Source organism: Haliaeetus albicilla, chromosome 14 (assembly GCF_947461875.1).
Source record: "Haliaeetus albicilla chromosome 14, bHalAlb1.1, whole genome shotgun sequence".
Lineage (NCBI taxonomy): Eukaryota > Metazoa > Chordata > Aves > Accipitriformes > Accipitridae > Haliaeetus > Haliaeetus albicilla.
Window position 1 is genome coordinate 785,050 of NC_091496.1, and position 16,608 is coordinate 801,657.

General features: G+C 43.6%; 1 protein-coding gene across 4 annotated transcripts in view; it reads right to left on the minus strand.

Annotated features, from left to right (window-relative positions):
* Positions 1-2,076: 2,076 nt before the first annotated feature.
* The window catches only part of PPP6R2 (protein phosphatase 6 regulatory subunit 2), a 122,614-nt gene continuing 108,082 nt past the window's right edge, over positions 2,077-16,608 (minus strand). For all 4 annotated transcript variants that reach the window (XM_069801435.1, XM_069801436.1, XM_069801433.1 and 1 more), the window contains one exon: positions 2,077-16,347. In XM_069801435.1, coding sequence (XP_069657536.1) covers positions 16,296-16,347 — 52 coding nt within the window. In that variant the 3' untranslated portion in view covers positions 2,077-16,295. The remainder of the gene's footprint in view (positions 16,348-16,608) is intronic.

Consider the following 16,608-nt stretch of genomic DNA (forward strand, 5'->3'; position numbering starts at 1 on the left):
CACGGGCATCACGGCACTCATGCTCTGGAGGTGAGCTGTGCATTTGGAAGAGCAAAGCCGCTCTCGTCTTACAGCAGTGGTGTTGCTGTACCCATCGTCCTGCGAGACAGCGCAGGTGAAAAATGCCGCTTTGACCTTCTCTCCCCTTTGACAGCAAGAGATGACTTGAAAACCAGCAACCCCAACCTCTGCTCTCACCAGGGGCTGCAGGAAGCCACCCAAGCCAGCCAAGCTCCTCCACCGGTCCAGCAGCTCTCCTGGGTGTGCCAGCAGAAGAAACCTACAGGTTTCTGCAGGCACCACCCTGAATGCTGCCTGCACTCACCCCCTGCCTGTACTTGCTGCCTGTCTGCACGCAGTGGTCGGGCCGAAGCTGGAGAGCGAAGCTGTAGGTGGGATGCAGCACTGGGATGCAGCACGGCGGGGGCTGAGCATGTCCTGCAGGATGGAGGAATCCACCACTGGCACGTGAATTTTGAACTTTTATTGATAGTTGGAATTTACAGCCTAAAACTGACAACATAGAGAGATGCAGACTTTTTTTTTTCTTTTTCTTTTTTCTTTTTTTTTTTTTTTCTTTTTTACAAAAACAAAAACCAAAATAACCAAAAGCCACCAGCATCAGATTTACAATATAAAAGTTTTGACAGTAGAGAGACTAAAGTACATCTGGAATTACTCAGAAAAATAAACAGGGAAAAAAGGCAGTAATTTAAAATTTGTCCCTCATATATACACATAGATACACAGACATTGCTTACAAAGACCCGGTTTCAACATTTAAGGGCAGTAGGCATCATGAGAAAAAAGGCTCCCCTATGTCATTGCACTAAATTAATTAACCCAGGTGGGCACCCCCCTTTGCCACCCCTTCCCAGTTTAGAGGAAAGGCCACATGAAGCTAGAACGGGATTTCTGCATTCCCCGGCATCGAGCCCCGAGCCCCGGGGGTCCAGGGCTCTGCGAGGACCCTCCCTCCCCACACCAGCCACGGTCTCATCCATCAGCCATTACCGGTACGGCCGCTGCAACAGCCCCAGGACACCGTCTATGCAGGCAAGTGTTTCTTATTGCTATACAGAGTGCATCTTACCTATCGGCCACCGTTTGATGGGTTGTGGGTTTTTTAAAAGGCATAGATTCAGCCCCTAACGCTTGCTTTTCTAGCCAGGCCACCAGGGTGCCTGCACATAAAACCTGCCCCTGAACCACTCCTCGGGGAAGCACAGCAGCTGGACTTCCCGACAGTGCTCAACAGGTCATTGGCAGATTTTCAGGGAAACTCGGCTCTCGGGACACCGGAACAAAACGACTGGATTTTCAGAAGAGCAGAGAAAAATCAGGTGCAGAGCTATGCCGAAAATCTGGGCTCGCGTCTGGGTACCAAGCACTGCAAAAGCCAGCTCTCAAATACGTTAATGCCCCATCCCCACTGCAGTGCCTTCCCCCAGCTTGGACCAGTGGATTTAAAGGATCTCCTGCTCTCAGGGGCCCAGGAAGGTTTCACCTCACATCCCCCACGGCCCCAGCTTCAGCTCTACCTTGGTTGTGACACAGGGACGGCAAAGGTGGCCGTCTCCATGATCCTCTCCTGAAATGAGTGGCTGCAGCCAAGAGCAAACCCCAGGAGCAGGGGACAGCCGCGGGCGCCCCGGGATGGTCACGCACCCTCCCCGGCCAGAGCTCCGCTCCCTTTAGGAGATGCTGGGATGAACATGCCAAGCTCCCAGGCTCTGACCAGCATCGCTGCAGTCACTACAGCCTCCCAGTTCTCCTGGAGATAAGGAATTATTTAAAAAAACAAAACCCAAACCTGTTTTGGTTTATTTTTAGTTTAAACAAGCATTTTGGATCCTTTAGCCTAAGGTGGATTTTCTGGGGTGGACAGACAAAGCTTTAAGTCTGTCCTGAAAGGACAGACCTTTAAGTGGTTTGTGCTAACAGTCAAAAAGCCAAACGTTTCCAATTACCTCAAGTCTAAACTGCAGCCAAATGGGAAAGAAACCGATGGAGGTTACGGAAAAGCCCCGGAGAAGCAACTCCAGAAGCTTCAATTCAACAGACCGTGGACCAAGATAAGGTGGCAAAGAATATTTAATATTCGATTGCTTTAAATATGCTAAGTGCAAATTAACTGGTTAAATGATGGTGTCCTGTTGAGTTAGGAAAATCAGAGCCTAAAAAGGAAGTTTCTGTTTGTCTGAGCAGACACACCCTATAGTAAAAAATATCATTAGAACCATGGATATTTTAATGTGCAATAATACATATTACCCACTCCATGTATATACATATATGTATGCATGTATACAGGTACACACACACACACACACATATATATATATATATATGAGACGACTGTCTTAAGCACTGCCAAACTGATCTAGTGCCGGTACTTGGGTTGTGTTAAAGAAAAGGTTTATAAAATACCAGATCAAGAAAAAGGTTTCTATAAAACTTTACATTTCAACTGAAGCTGCTCATCTAAATTTTACACACTGTCAAAACCCGATTTGGATACAAAAGGCAAAGACAGAAACAGACAAGGAACAAAAGTTAAAAACCAACAACCTTCTTTTCCATGAGCCTCACTGAGAAAAATGCCAAAATGAAAAACACCCTTAAGCACTTTTTTTTTTTCAGTCTGAAAACACAGCTTTACCTACCTAGAGAAGATGGCAACAAGTATAAAATTGTATTTTATCTTGAACTGAAAAAACAGTAACAAGTCATTTTGTTCTCACGCCTCAGCCCAGTGGAAGCCAGTCCCCAGCAAATCCTGCCCTTCCTCTGTGTGCCCAGTACCTTTTCATTTGTACCAATGATTAAGCCATTTTGGAAGGTGCACACTTACTAATCAAGAATTTATATGCAAACCCAAAAGCTCTGAGAAAAATAGGTTTAAGGTGAATTTAGAAATATATATATATATATAAATAGTCCCTATATACATTAACAACTGAAGATGAAGAGCGGAAGAAGGGAATAAAGAGCCGAGGACATACAAACCCAGCACTCTCTGGCCAGCAGCTCCTTCCACCAAACCCTCACCCTGCCTGGGATCTGCTCCTGCCCGTCCTGCAGCCACCTGCCAGCGCAGCCCTCGTCCCAGCAACTTCCACCTCACAAATAAAACTGCCTTTTCTTTTATTGGGCACAACCTTCTGCAAGCAGAAGAGACAGTTGATGCTTTCAGGAGAATTTATAAAAATACACGTAAAATATTTCAGGCACAGCAAGCAAATGGAAGTATATTTCTCGCTTCTAAATCTGCTCTTTAAATTACCAACAAGGCTGGTAGAAGAATTAATTTTCTTTCGTGAAATTCCAAGAATTCTTTTAATCACAAGGTCTCCTCTGTTCTCTTCCATCTCATGGTCCAAGCCCACAAGTCTTGGGTTGCTTACATCCTCAGCCAAACAGGAAACCAACAGGAAAATTAACACTCTGATGGATGCTGTAAAAGTATCTACAAAGCAGGGTGGGGGAGGTCAAGTGTTATTTACAAATTGGCCGTGAGTCCGTCTGCACTGATGGGCTGTGAGCTCTCCAGGCTGCTCCGACATCCCTCCAGCACCCGCAACGACACAAACGTCGTGCTGCTTTCTCCGTGCACCTCCTGTGACCCAAACCAGCCAGCGAGCTCAGCCCACCCCAGGGGAAGCCCAACTCCAACCCCTGTCTTTGTTTCACGGTCCGGTTTTAAGGATGGATTACAGACCTACGCAAAGCCGCTGCTTCCGAAGCCTCTGCAATTAAACCCCTGCAGGGGAGGTGGATGTTCCTTTGCCCCGCAGTCAAGATTAGGTCCATCACCAGGGCTCCTGGCCTGCTCCGGCTCCACTAAGACGCGGCGGGCTCTGGGAACTCCAGCCCGGCCGAGCACCAGGCGTTTCTCCTGGCTCCCTCCGGCTGTAGCTGTCGGCAGGGAAGTGGCACAAGCCTCTGCATCTCATCTACTACCGAGCGCCATGCCGGGAAAACACAGGACAAAGGCAGCAGGTTTTTACTGCTTCGTGACCCCTAACCCTAGCTGTGCACTAACGAGCGGATAATTACAGGCCTGCAAGGTTTCTGCTGCCGGGCTTCTTGCGGGTCGGGCCAGCTAACACCCAAGGACAAGCCGTGTCACACCAGTGACACCAGTAATGGCACAGCTCCTGCCAATGCCACCCAGTTAACAACCTGCAAACAAGTGACACGATAGAACAGCTTAGGCGAATACATGTTCTCATCTCTCCTAGTACCCCTATTAGTCATCATCTTAGTACACCTTTAGACATTGTGATTTACGGCGAAGCCAGCTCAGGACCTGACCTGAATCCTTTCATGTGAGAGGCTGCGGATTTGCAGGATCCCACCAAAGGGCAATGATCCATAAATACAGCCCCAAACTGCACAACTGGCTTGTGATGAATTCAATGGCCAGAGCGAGGTCCAATTTCAGCAGGTATTAATTTAACACAGAATGTTTTAATGTTTCCATTATTTTCAGTTATACTGGTATCATGCTGCTACTGAAAGTATGAATAATTATAAAAGGGAAAAGCTTGTCAGCAGCTTTTCAAGTATTTCTCAGTGACTGTTTTGCAGAAAAATTGCTTTTCATTCAAAAAACAAAATTCAGATGAGGAATATTTATATTTCATAAGGGGAAAATATTTACATGCCCATATTGACAAATGACATTTTGATTTAAATTACACATTAAATAAGATATTTAATATTAAATATTATATTTAAACACAAAATTAGGTATAATCAATTTCTTAGGCGCTTTTAAGGATAGTTTCTCTAACACCTGGAGGACAAATTCAACGTACATTTTTTAGTTGGACATCAATAAAACCTTCTGAAAAGACAGCAGGATGTACATCAAATTTACCTTTACTACTCCACGTTAAATGCCCTGCTGCACTAGCCCCCATCGCATAATCTCCATTATCCTTTAGAAAAAGGAGCCTGTTCTCTTTGCACAGCCCTGTCCTTAAAGGCAACCCACGGACCTTTTGCATGGAGGCACGGCAATGCTGCAACATCTCCTGATTCCCCATGCACTACCAGTAACGGTCCTGAAATCATCTTCACACCCTAACTCCACATAAAAGCCCACGGAAGGGAGAGAAGGGGTCCTTGTTGCAGCCCCTGGTGAAGAAGACCTCGCTGGACTCAGCCAGGAGCTCACCGCGCAGGAAACACGGCCACAGCCGGGAAGCTCGGCGGCACACACCGGGGGATCTACCAAGTGGCATAAGCAGCTATGAGGTCAGGGAGGCGTAAGAGGAAGGAGAGCGCAATGAACTGAAAATACCTTTTGTTGGGATCTGGATGGATATAAGGCACTCGGAACAACAGTGGGGTATTTGAAAATTATGATTATTACAGCGTGGGATCCTTCTGCGCATCATGTTCTCTTTCCCCGTTTCCTGGCTATCTGGAGATGAAACACGACTTGGTTCCAAAGCTGGAATGAGAAGAAATTACTCCTTCTGAACTAAAACAAAGGCACTGGTGCTTTTATATCTGGAATTTTTATTGCTGATCATTGTTTTGCCCTAGAGACAGTTCACTCCTTCAAGGGCACTCAGTCATCAGCTGGAATGCAAAGAGGGAGAACTCTCCGTTGGGGCGAGGATGGGGTCCCAGGTGGGAACGGGGCAGATGAACCCGACCCAGCCACAGCGGAGTGGGCGATCCTGACCCCCCTCAGAGTGGCCACCGTAGATGCCGCAAACCCATCTCGTGCACGAAAGACGACACACGTACTCACAAGATGATGCGATTCTGCCCCCGATCCCCGTGGCAGACAGTTTCAGGGGAAGGCTGGCCAGGGAAGGATGGTCTGGTGGATTTGTACCATAAAAGGTGAAGTAGGAAAGTGTGAGAAGTGAGACAAACTGAAGTTACACAACAAAAAAAAAAAGGCAGGCTCTATCCCAGCTAGGAGCTGGTCAGTATCTAAGTGAGCACAAATGCCTTTTCTTGGTAAAGTTTCAGCAGACAGACTGACAGAGGGAGAGAAGTTGTTCACAGGTTTACAAGGGAAATAGCAGGAGTGATGTGTCGCAATAAATGGCAATTAATTACAAATGAATAGGATACGTGTCACATGAAGAGAAGTTTCTGAAAGGAAACAAAGGAGTCCCCAGTACTTTGAACTCTCCCACCCTGTGCTTTGGCCAATTTATTTTAAGAAACAAAGAAAGAAAGAAAAGTCTGTTCAAAGTCTCAGACAAAAAGAAAACTGTGCTTTGATAATGACTGCGAAGATATTCTTTACAAAGATAATGCTTCTATTTCAAATCATATATAGGAACTGAACACTGAATTAACTATTACAACTTACTGTGTTATTTGCTAAATACTTCCTTTTTTTTTAACTTCTAATGTTTTCATGTAACACGCACATTTTCACGTGATCCATATGTTACATAAATTTACAGCATGAGGTAATTAATGGTTTTCTTTATGTTATTTGATTCTGAAAGAGTAAGAATGCAGAACTTTAAATTACATGTGTGATCAATGCACTTCAAGGCAAGTTTAGTGCCCTGTGTTATCCTAACCGATACCGGCACGTTTCAGATAACTGACAAATCCCCTAAAAAGGGTCCGTCCCTGCTCTGTAAGGTGCCACTGAGAACAGAAGCCGTTTTGCCTCTTTGCCCTTTGAATGGTTTGAGCAGACACACCTGGAGAGGTGGTGATACGTAGAGAGAGCCCGGACAGAGAGAACGCACCGCTGTGCAAGAGATGGATGTCGTCTGACCTTGGGGGAAAAGAGGTGATTTTCTGCATAAAGCCATTTTTCCAGATTGTCCTGGCAAGTCAGTCACAATTTGGTGTTTAAGCCTTAGTCTGAAGATGGGATGAGCAGGAAAAGAGTTAAGGTTTCAGTGCAATGTCACTGCCATGCGGTGAGGACCACGGAACACAAGGACCATGGAGGAACATGCCAGCACGGTGCCAGCTCAGGGTTCCCGACAACAGAGAAGCACAACCCTCCTCTCGCACAGCCTCCAGTGCAAGGAAGTACCACAGGTGATTCTTCAATACCTATTTTGTACATGAAAGCCCACACGGATGCAGCATCCAAGAGACCTGGCTACATATACTCCAGCACGTGCTTAAAGGAGGACAGAGCAAGACCAGGACCTCACCGCCGGCGACCGAGCTCTGGCTGGCTCAGACGCAACGTTCACCATTTCAGCAAAGGATTTCCATGGGCTTACCAAGGAGCAAGAAATAGTTCCACACTGTACACGACAAAAGTTTTCAATTAACATTTGCTGTGCCTGTAGTTAATTACATTTCAAGTTTAGTTCCATTAATTATCTAGCCTAGGAGACACTTTTGCAAGCATCTGGCAATGGCAAGCTTTACCGCAGAAGACAAGCTTACTAAAAATCCACTGACAGTGGGAGATCCTCTACAGCATTTCTAGAATTCCTAGAAAGGTCTAGAAAAACTAGCTATGAGCATCAAAATTACATGAGAAAAGATTTTTAATAGTTTACATCTGTCCAAACAATTTGAGAAAATAAAAAATAGATGGGGAAGGATCTGTCCTTTATAAAAGCCCCCCCAACTTCAGGGAGAGAAAAAGGATTCGTCTCTCCTGATCAGCATCAAATATAAAAATACATTTTACACATAGGCATATTTCACTAACATTTTTATACTTATGTTGTGAAAGGTGACAGATAACAGTCACTAGGAAATACAGTTAATTTTTGTACAAAAATGAACAGGGAGGTTGGACTGGTCACCACAATGCCCTTCTAGTAATGAGGTAAGTGAGTTTTAGATGAGATAAGCTAGCATATAGGAGCCAAATTGTTTATTTTCTCCATTCAAATTTGTCAGAAAGTTCATAGTGAATGTACACAGAAGATGCCTGCTTAGATTTACTAGAAACTTCCTATCAGCTGGCATTTTATCAGCAGCTACCACGGAGGGAAACCATTATCAAAAATTGCTTTCTCGCCCCAAATGAAACAGCATTCCTTATAAAGTTGGAAACTTCAGCCAGTATGAAATCAATAGGAATTGTATCAAACCTATTTGCCAAAGAATCTTAAACTTTCACTGAACTGAATTTTAAAAATGGTCTATTCTTTAAGCACCTCTAAGGTGTCCATTTCTGCTACCTAAGACCTATAAAAATAATTAACGATGCATAATTCTGGGACCAAGCTAAGGCACTGTCCATAATGAAACTAAAAACGCGCAGTTCCCCTGACCAGAAGGATTTATTTTTTGCAAGTTGTCATGCAAAGGTAAAATTATTACTTCAAACTTCATCACGAGTTATTTTAAAATTTAGTAATAATGGAAATCCTGTGCTTAGAGCTCACAATGCCCAAGTCTGAGATATGGCACTCTGTTCTGACTGAGTGAACACACTGGTGCAACCTTACCAAGAAATGATATTTAATACTAAATGTCTCTTTCTAAGATTGAACGAGCTACAAGTGGGGTTTGGGTTGTTCTCAAGTTTGGGACCCTTTTTTTCTCAAAAAATGTTTTCTTTCTTTGATGGAGAAACTAACAATGCACGTATCTTCTATCCACAAAACAAAAACTGCTGAAACAACACATTTATTAAGAAAATGGGGGGGGAGGGGAATCACTTGCATAAAGTCAGTCTTAGCCCATCTTACAAAGGTCGTACCACCCGTTTCCAAAACGCAGAGCTCTCCCCTCTTGTGCCATGTGCCAGCAGCAAGGTATTCAGCTCCACTAGAGACAACTGTGCTCTACTTGAGCTCGGAATGCACAGACTGCGAGGGGACGGATCTGAAAAAGAGGCACCTATCGCAATAGCAAAGCGCCACAAACTCAGATTTAATCTCAGCAGAGCAAAGGAAAAAAATCCTGTTGCAACCTGATTAGCTAGCTATTGAATCAAATAGAGAACAGTTACAAATAAATACCTAAGCCCTAGATTTTTTTATAAAAGACACATATTGCTGCACTCAATGTCAATACACTTGATAGCCTCCAAAACCAAGGTTTTACTTTAATTAGCTTTCAGAGCGCCTTCAGCTCTTCCCCGCCCATGTTGCTCTTGAAAATAAAACTAAATCCTTGCAAGCCTAGCATTAACCATATTATACACAACCATACCCTGGATTACATGGTGGTTTGAGTAACAAGGCTTAAACAAATCCTTTTACACCCTGGTTAGAGAAACCACACAACTTAGGACAAGACTAGAAAAGAAAGAAGCAGTAGCACAATATGTGTTAAGGAGCCAGAAGCTAACAGTAATGTGAAATGTACTGTGCAATGAAAGGAACAGCTTTCCTAAAACCACTCTGAAGTGTGCAGCATCATCAGTTTAGTTAGAGGCCTCTGTGAATTTTCTGTGTACTGTACTGAATGCAACGTGTCCTAGTTTAAGCCAATTAACATTAAGCTCCCGAATGACACGACCTTGTGAAGATGGATACACCCGAGTACAGCTCTCCGTTCTTCTTCACCTCTTTCCTACGCATCAACTTTTTTTTTTTTTTTTTTTTTCCAGAAGTAAAGCCCCCATCCCATGCAATCCAAACAGAAAGCTGTAAGATCTTCTCAGAACAAGGGCATATCTTTCAGCTGTTTGGCTGGTTGGTTTTTAATGGCCTGTGACGTCCAAACCAGAGAAAAACTCTCCTGCACCACAAGCCAACAGCCGCACTCCTAAATCACGAACCTGCATCATACTGCACAACACTTTCAGTGTTTTCCCCCACCGAGTGTTCTCCCCTAACATGAAAGGACTAGGATGAGATTCAGAAACTGAGTTTCCCTTCAGGGAGAAGCACCTAAAAATGTTTTATTTTAAAGCTGGGGTTGGCAAAAAAGCATGTAGGTGCATTACGCTTGCCTTGTGAGAGCCCACAACCGAAGATACAGATGCTTTCAGAACAACAGAGTACGTGGCAGAATAGGATTCCAGAGAGAACTGATGCCAGGTAAAAAAACCTAACAACAAACGAAACAAAGAGAATTGGCATCCCATTGTAAACAGCAGGTTTCATTTTGTTCTAACAACAGCAAAACCCCTGGTAACAAAAAAATCAATTGTTTATAATTTCTGAACATGATTCAGGCTGAGATCACTGCTTTGGGAAGAGCAAGAGGAGAAGAAAACCTGTTCCTTAAATGAGTGAAAACTGCAAGATGAGCTGCTATATGGCATCAAAAAAGTCAAGTATTACATTGCAAAAATATCGAATGATCTTATTTATCAAGTATAATTAATCTGGCAGCCAGGATGCAGGACTTTCCTCTCGTGAAGTCTCAGGTGACATCAAATTGCCTGGTCAGTATCACAGTACTTGCAAGACTTTGTGGCACCTCTTCCACAACTGGCAAACCACTTTGGTCTTTAACGTTTGCAGAAATTAGGGGATTCTGCCATACAGCAGCTGTTTCCCCTACCAGATAAACTGAACAACTGAAGAAAATGAGGCTCAGCTTTACTGTGATTATCACTGCAATAAGACAGTGCTTAGCACAATGGAAGGTGAAGTCTAGAAATAACTTACTAGTACATACTGATGAAAACACTACTGACGACAGTTAAGAGTGTCAGACAAGAAGTGCAGAGAAAGAGGTGTAACAACCAAAAAGCCCTAGCCCAGGGCTCTACAGCCCCAGGCTGTATTCTCAGGCACAGCTTTAACTGGGCAGGAGGGAAATCAAGGCGCTTTGTGGCTGGAAGGATTAAGTCGAGACTGAAGCATTAAGGAGCATGCAGTGTGGTGTAAACCTTTAGTGACTGGCACTAAGGTTTGCTCTAAGTTATGCCACTGATAAATAATGATTTCGATTACGGCTCACTGGCTAATTTTTGGAAGAATGATTTTGGGATGTCTGTGGACAACAATAAAGCCATTTAAAATTTTTTTCCTTTAGATATATTATTTAGGAATGTCCCTTAACTTTCATTCACCTTGCACACTGCACCATACCTAAAACCTTTCCACTGGCAAACTGGGATGCCTGAACCTTTCTGAATAGATGCTGAGGGGAACACTGTGGTTTTTTTGCTGTTTTATTTTTTTCTTTTTCTTCTTTTTTTTTTAAATAAATTTGTGCACCCACTGTTTTTCCATTCTGCTTGCCAGCTGCAATAAGGCTAAGCTGCTAAAAAGCAATAAGGGCAGCAAAGCCTTTGAACGCTTACAAAATTTCTATCAGGCTTTGCTGAGGACCTATTACCCAGAAGAGTAACTGGGATTTTGCCTGCCATAATTGTTATGACTCAAGAGAAGCAGCAATAAATTGTATTTTTGTGTGGGAAAATTTTGTTAGAAGACTGGTGAAACTGAATAAACTACAATCATGTCCCTTAATCACTTTCCTTCAAAGGACTACCTCACCTAAACTTTAATTTGAAGCTGGTGGATACAATTTTAGAGGACCTCATCAATTTGGGACAGCAAGCCCATGAACCCAATGCCCGATCTCCCCTGGTTTGAAGAGGGTACGTAACCACCCGCCTGCTCGTAGTGCTGTCGTCCCTGAACCCAGCATTAAAAGCCTGTAGTGAGCAATAGAAATAATTAATCCAAACCACTTGAGTTTTTATCTGCTATCAGATCACATCTCCATGGCTCCAAACTAGTTACACTTGATCTTTCTGCAGTACAGGGTTATTCTGACTGCAAGCCCTACAGCTGTGCTCTCCCCGCAGTTTAATACCCAGGTACTGAACACAGGAGTTTGGATGCCTGAAAACAGTCATCTGATGTGATGATGGCAGGACAGCTGAACGGCTGCATCATCCAAAGTAACATATTTTTCCCACAGTCCAACCAGCCAAAGATAAATGTGTTATGATTCAAGAATTATTTAGTGTTGGCTAAACTGATCACTTTTTAACTGCTAATTGTGCAGAAAAGGCCCCCTCCTCACCAGCACGAAAGCACGTGGGCAAGGCTCTGCAGCAGCAGGGATGCCCGCAACAGCAGGATCACTGGAGAAGCCGCTGCTCTCTTGTAATCCACCGTATCAACATCCAGTTGGGTAAAATCCTTGAACTAGAATGTTCTAGCAGAACCATTTCCCCTCAGTGAGGTATGCCTTGCTGGTTTTGGTCTTGTACAACAAATGTTTAATCGATGACTTGCTACTGATCACGGAGCTGTACATAGATATAAAAGTTAGGCTCGTTGTGCTCTGAGTGTCTGCTTCACCAGGTTTCTCACAATATCCAACTGTGTGTGTATAAATATACATGGAATAATACATATTGCAAATATATATCTATATACACACTCATCAGTATACATATTCAAACCTAAAATTTTATATACCATATCGATATGGACAGATTCAAAATACTGCACATAAATGAGGAAGGACAGTGTTGAATATAACTTCTGTTTAGTCTCCACTGCTTTCTGACCAAGTATCTAAGCAAGCTGAGGTGTTTTTCAAAGGGTACAGCTGGGTTAAGTAAATCCATTTTCAGTAGACAATACATCCCGCTACAACCTTGAGTAGGAGTCTTTCCCTAGAGCACAGGGCTTACTCGGTGAGAAGGTAACGCAGCTCTCCCGCAGTCAGTGTGCCCCAAGACGCCACCATGAATAACCGCCACGGAGACACAGTGCTGGCACTGCATGTGGCACGGCCTGACCTGTGGAAAGGGCTTGGTCAAGTCACTGCATGCTGTACCTTACGGTCACCTGAAAAGAGAAAGCAGTCGGAGCGCCCAGCTGCCCTGCAGAGCATTGGGCAGCAGTCTGGGACGGCAAGGAAGAAAGCTCAGACAGCAACAGGGACTGAGAGAGGCCACCGACTACAGGCATGGGACCCTCCAACCTCAACATATTCACTGTGACTCCAGATAGACAGGAAGCTCAGACTTAGAAAGAGAAAGAAATTTATGCACGGTTTACCTATAAAATCATTTGAGCCAGGCAAGGAAACCATCATCTGACTCTGGATCTGTTCTGAACTGCAAACCCCAACAAACCAAGCATGAGGAACTTTTTCTAGATCAGCTTGTTGGCTGGTGTGAAGACCAATCCTACGGGAGCGATGAGGTATAGCTCAGAGCTTAATTCCCAAACGTGGAGGAATCATTCACTGTCACAAAAGCAAGAGAGCTTGTGCATTTCTACAAATCTAGTTAACTACCGGTAAAATGTCTTATCACAAAAGTAACTGGACACCAGTAATCAAATTAATAAACTAAGACAATGTGTCCCCCAGTAACTAAACTGTGGTTTTAGATCTGCTTACTGGATATGTTTAAATATATTATTAAAGCTTTCATTTAAATTTATTGACTCAAAACCAAAAGCTAACGAACAACAAGTTCAGAGTCTGCAACGAAAGGCACAGACACATCCTTGCTTATCTCTCTGAAACATTTTAGGATGTTATTGCTGCCAACTGTTCTGTATCACTTTTCGGGTGGAGGTTACTGCTCCCCAAACCAAGGCATCATGAACAGATCAGGCAGGTACAGCTAATCAGTATTCTTGCAACATCGTCCAGCACGGATTGAGGTGATGTAAGGTGACCCCTGTCTATGACGTAACCTAACGCAAAAATCATTTATCTGTTTAACAAGGTGGCTGAAAATGTATCAAGCCAGAAGGATGATCAAATTGTGCTTGCTATGGACACCTCCCCTTAATCTCTTGATCCTAAATGGACTTGGTCATAATTGCAGCATGGTGGAACCTGCAAGCACCACAGTCAAGAACCATGAATGAGAACAGACTGGAAGAGAACTATTGCCACTTGGTATTTAATGGGACTGAAGCCCAATCATGGTCTTCAACCAGCTGCTGGAATAAGCTGAACTAATGTATTAGAAGAATGATTTTTCAGTTTTCATAGTATCATTTTTAAGTGTTTAAAGAATGCCTGAAGAGAACCTGATTTTCAGAAAAACTCTAGCACCAATCCTCTGAAAATTAAGACTTTAATGTGTCTCCAATTAGGAACTCAAAACCACTAATCATTTCTGATAATCCTGGCTAAGGGTAGGATTGATCTCCAAATAGCAAGCAGCGTAACCAAAGCAGAAAGTGAGATTTTTCCTCCCAGCGCAACGTAACTTTAAATTATTATTTTAAATTACAAGGAGTGAGTGAGAAGACTTCCAGAACAACAGTACTGTGCCACGAAAGCACCTGCTTACCCAGTAATTGCAGCTGAGAGAAATCACAGCTATGTCAGCAGCATACAAGTGGCCCACAACCCTAGCACCCAACTTCCAAGATGCACACAGTAATCTCATCCTGCTTTCTGCACTGCAACCTCCGTATCTGGTATTCCAGCAAAGCAAATCCTCAATTCTCCCTAAGAGCAAAAATGAAAATACGTTATCTTTGGGCACACAAAGATAACCTCGTGCTGCGGGTATGTCACCGTCGGATACTGATCCAGCAGAACAGACTGACTCTAACTGTGAAAACATTTTGTTCATCTCACTCCCCCCCCAACACCAGCTCTCAATACAGTTAAGAAAATTCAATATGCACTACATACATATCACAGTTAAAAATAAAGTATTTTTTAAGAAGACTGAAGTCTGGCTAGGATGCCTTTGCTCATAACAACAGATCTGTGTGAGGTACTTTTTAATACTCACAGGGTAAAGTCCCTCGTTATGCACAAGTGAGAATATATCTGAAAGTAAGCTATTTGGCTACCTATGTGTCAAGCTTCATGCTTTTATTCCAAAGTGAATGATTTTCCAGCTTAGGTCTTGGACTAATAAAATAAGCGGCATTTAACATTTGACAGGTGGATTTCAGCATACAGCTTACACACAAAAGCAGGCCCAGCTCTGTATCTAGACTACAGGAGTAGAGCATAAGCACTGGAGCACTGGTCGTGGCAATCTGCTGTTACCAGCCCGAGCCTGCTTCTGCAAGTGGCCCAACATCTACACCCGTATGATCTATGTGCACAAGTCCGGTCTGGGAACAAGCTCAACGCAGAGGCCAGCACCACTCAGTGCAGACCTGTGTCTGAAACTGGTACAGTCTTTACAGGAGTAGGTCCTTCAGCCTACGCAGAAGATCCTGTGTTCCAGAGTCAAGTACACACCTTCAACTGACCTTGCTCCCAGGCAGTTTGAAGCGCAGTCCATTTCTCCGTACTGTTTTACTCTACCATCCCAAGGCAGCGGTACATGTCCCCCCCCGCCCTAACTTCTCCACGACCGACCACCTGGGGGCTAACAGCAGGAGTCCTGTGCTGGGGCCATTTCACTCTCCAATGTTGTCACTAGGTACAAAGTGCAAAAGTGTTGCTGTTCCTGCATCCATTAAAAACTTTAAAAACAGAACAAAACAAACAGAAAAGGATTTCCATAATAATTTGAAAATACATTAGTCTCCAAAAAGCCAGCAAACACCTGATAACCTGTTTGTGCCATATCTGCTCTTGTTCCTGCATGGCAGCAGTCCAGTGGATCATTATCCTCTTAGCTGGCAAACAACATGCTACCTTCTTTGCATACTCTCCAGCCAACGGAGGATGACATCCGGGAAGTTGAGTTTTGATGGCTCGGACAGAGGAGACCAAATGCTAACTGACCCAAGATCCTGCAGTGAACTGTCACGTCTCCAGAGGAGAGAGCACTGAGCAATTCACTGGAATGAAGAGACTTCCCATTTCTCAAGACAGTTCAGCATTACAGCAAGTTAGCTACTTGGCCTCTGGCTTGGGACAATGTCAATGACTTCCCTCCCACCCCACAAAAATGTAAAATAAAATCCCTCCCTGCTTCATCCCATTTAAAGTGTTTGCATCTTTTCCTCCTATGAAATGTTTCTGATAAGGCTTTATTGCTATACAAAAGCGGTGCAAATGCTGCCCAAAGACAGCTCCATCAGGAACTTTGGTCACACGACTGCGGGACTCTTGTGCACTGTCCAAGTCCCAGCGTTAGACCTGCTACCTTTCTGAAGAGAAGCTGAATACTGTGTGCAATAACACTAAGAAAATAGGACTGAACCCCAAATATAAAACAAAAACAAGGGAGAGAGGGAAGGGGACAAGGAACTAAAATTAGGCAGAAGGCTTGCTTGGGAAGAACCCCATCATTCCTGTGATGACTAACTGATCAATGCTACATTTAGACAATGCAAGTGTCTTTCAGAACAGATTGTTGGTGTTGAAACTACATGTCTGGTCCTGAATGCCAGCTCTCTCATCAATGCAGCATTTATTAAAAAATAAAATTAAAGTGAAAAAAAAAAAAATTGACAAATTGCATCACCAGGTAGCAGCCTGGCCTGGATCACACACGTCCCATTGCATCTGTTTCATCAAGCAGGGCCATTTAATGTGGCTTCAGCACAGGGCAAGACTTCTTCTTTCCTAAGGAGAAACCCAAAGAATAATATTAGAGAAATGTAACTGCTGGAACATACTCGCTCCTAAAGCTTACTTTCATCCTGGCTAGAAACTTTCCTCTTCAGTAGTATATGAGCCATCCTTCCTCTATTTTTGTTTCTTCTGCCTGCTAAAACATTATTAGCTTCCTAATAAGAACCTCCTCCAAGTCCTTTACAAAATACTGCGTTTAAAAATCAAACTAGAAACTGAGAAGTCAGCTTTGACTGCTGATTATACAACATT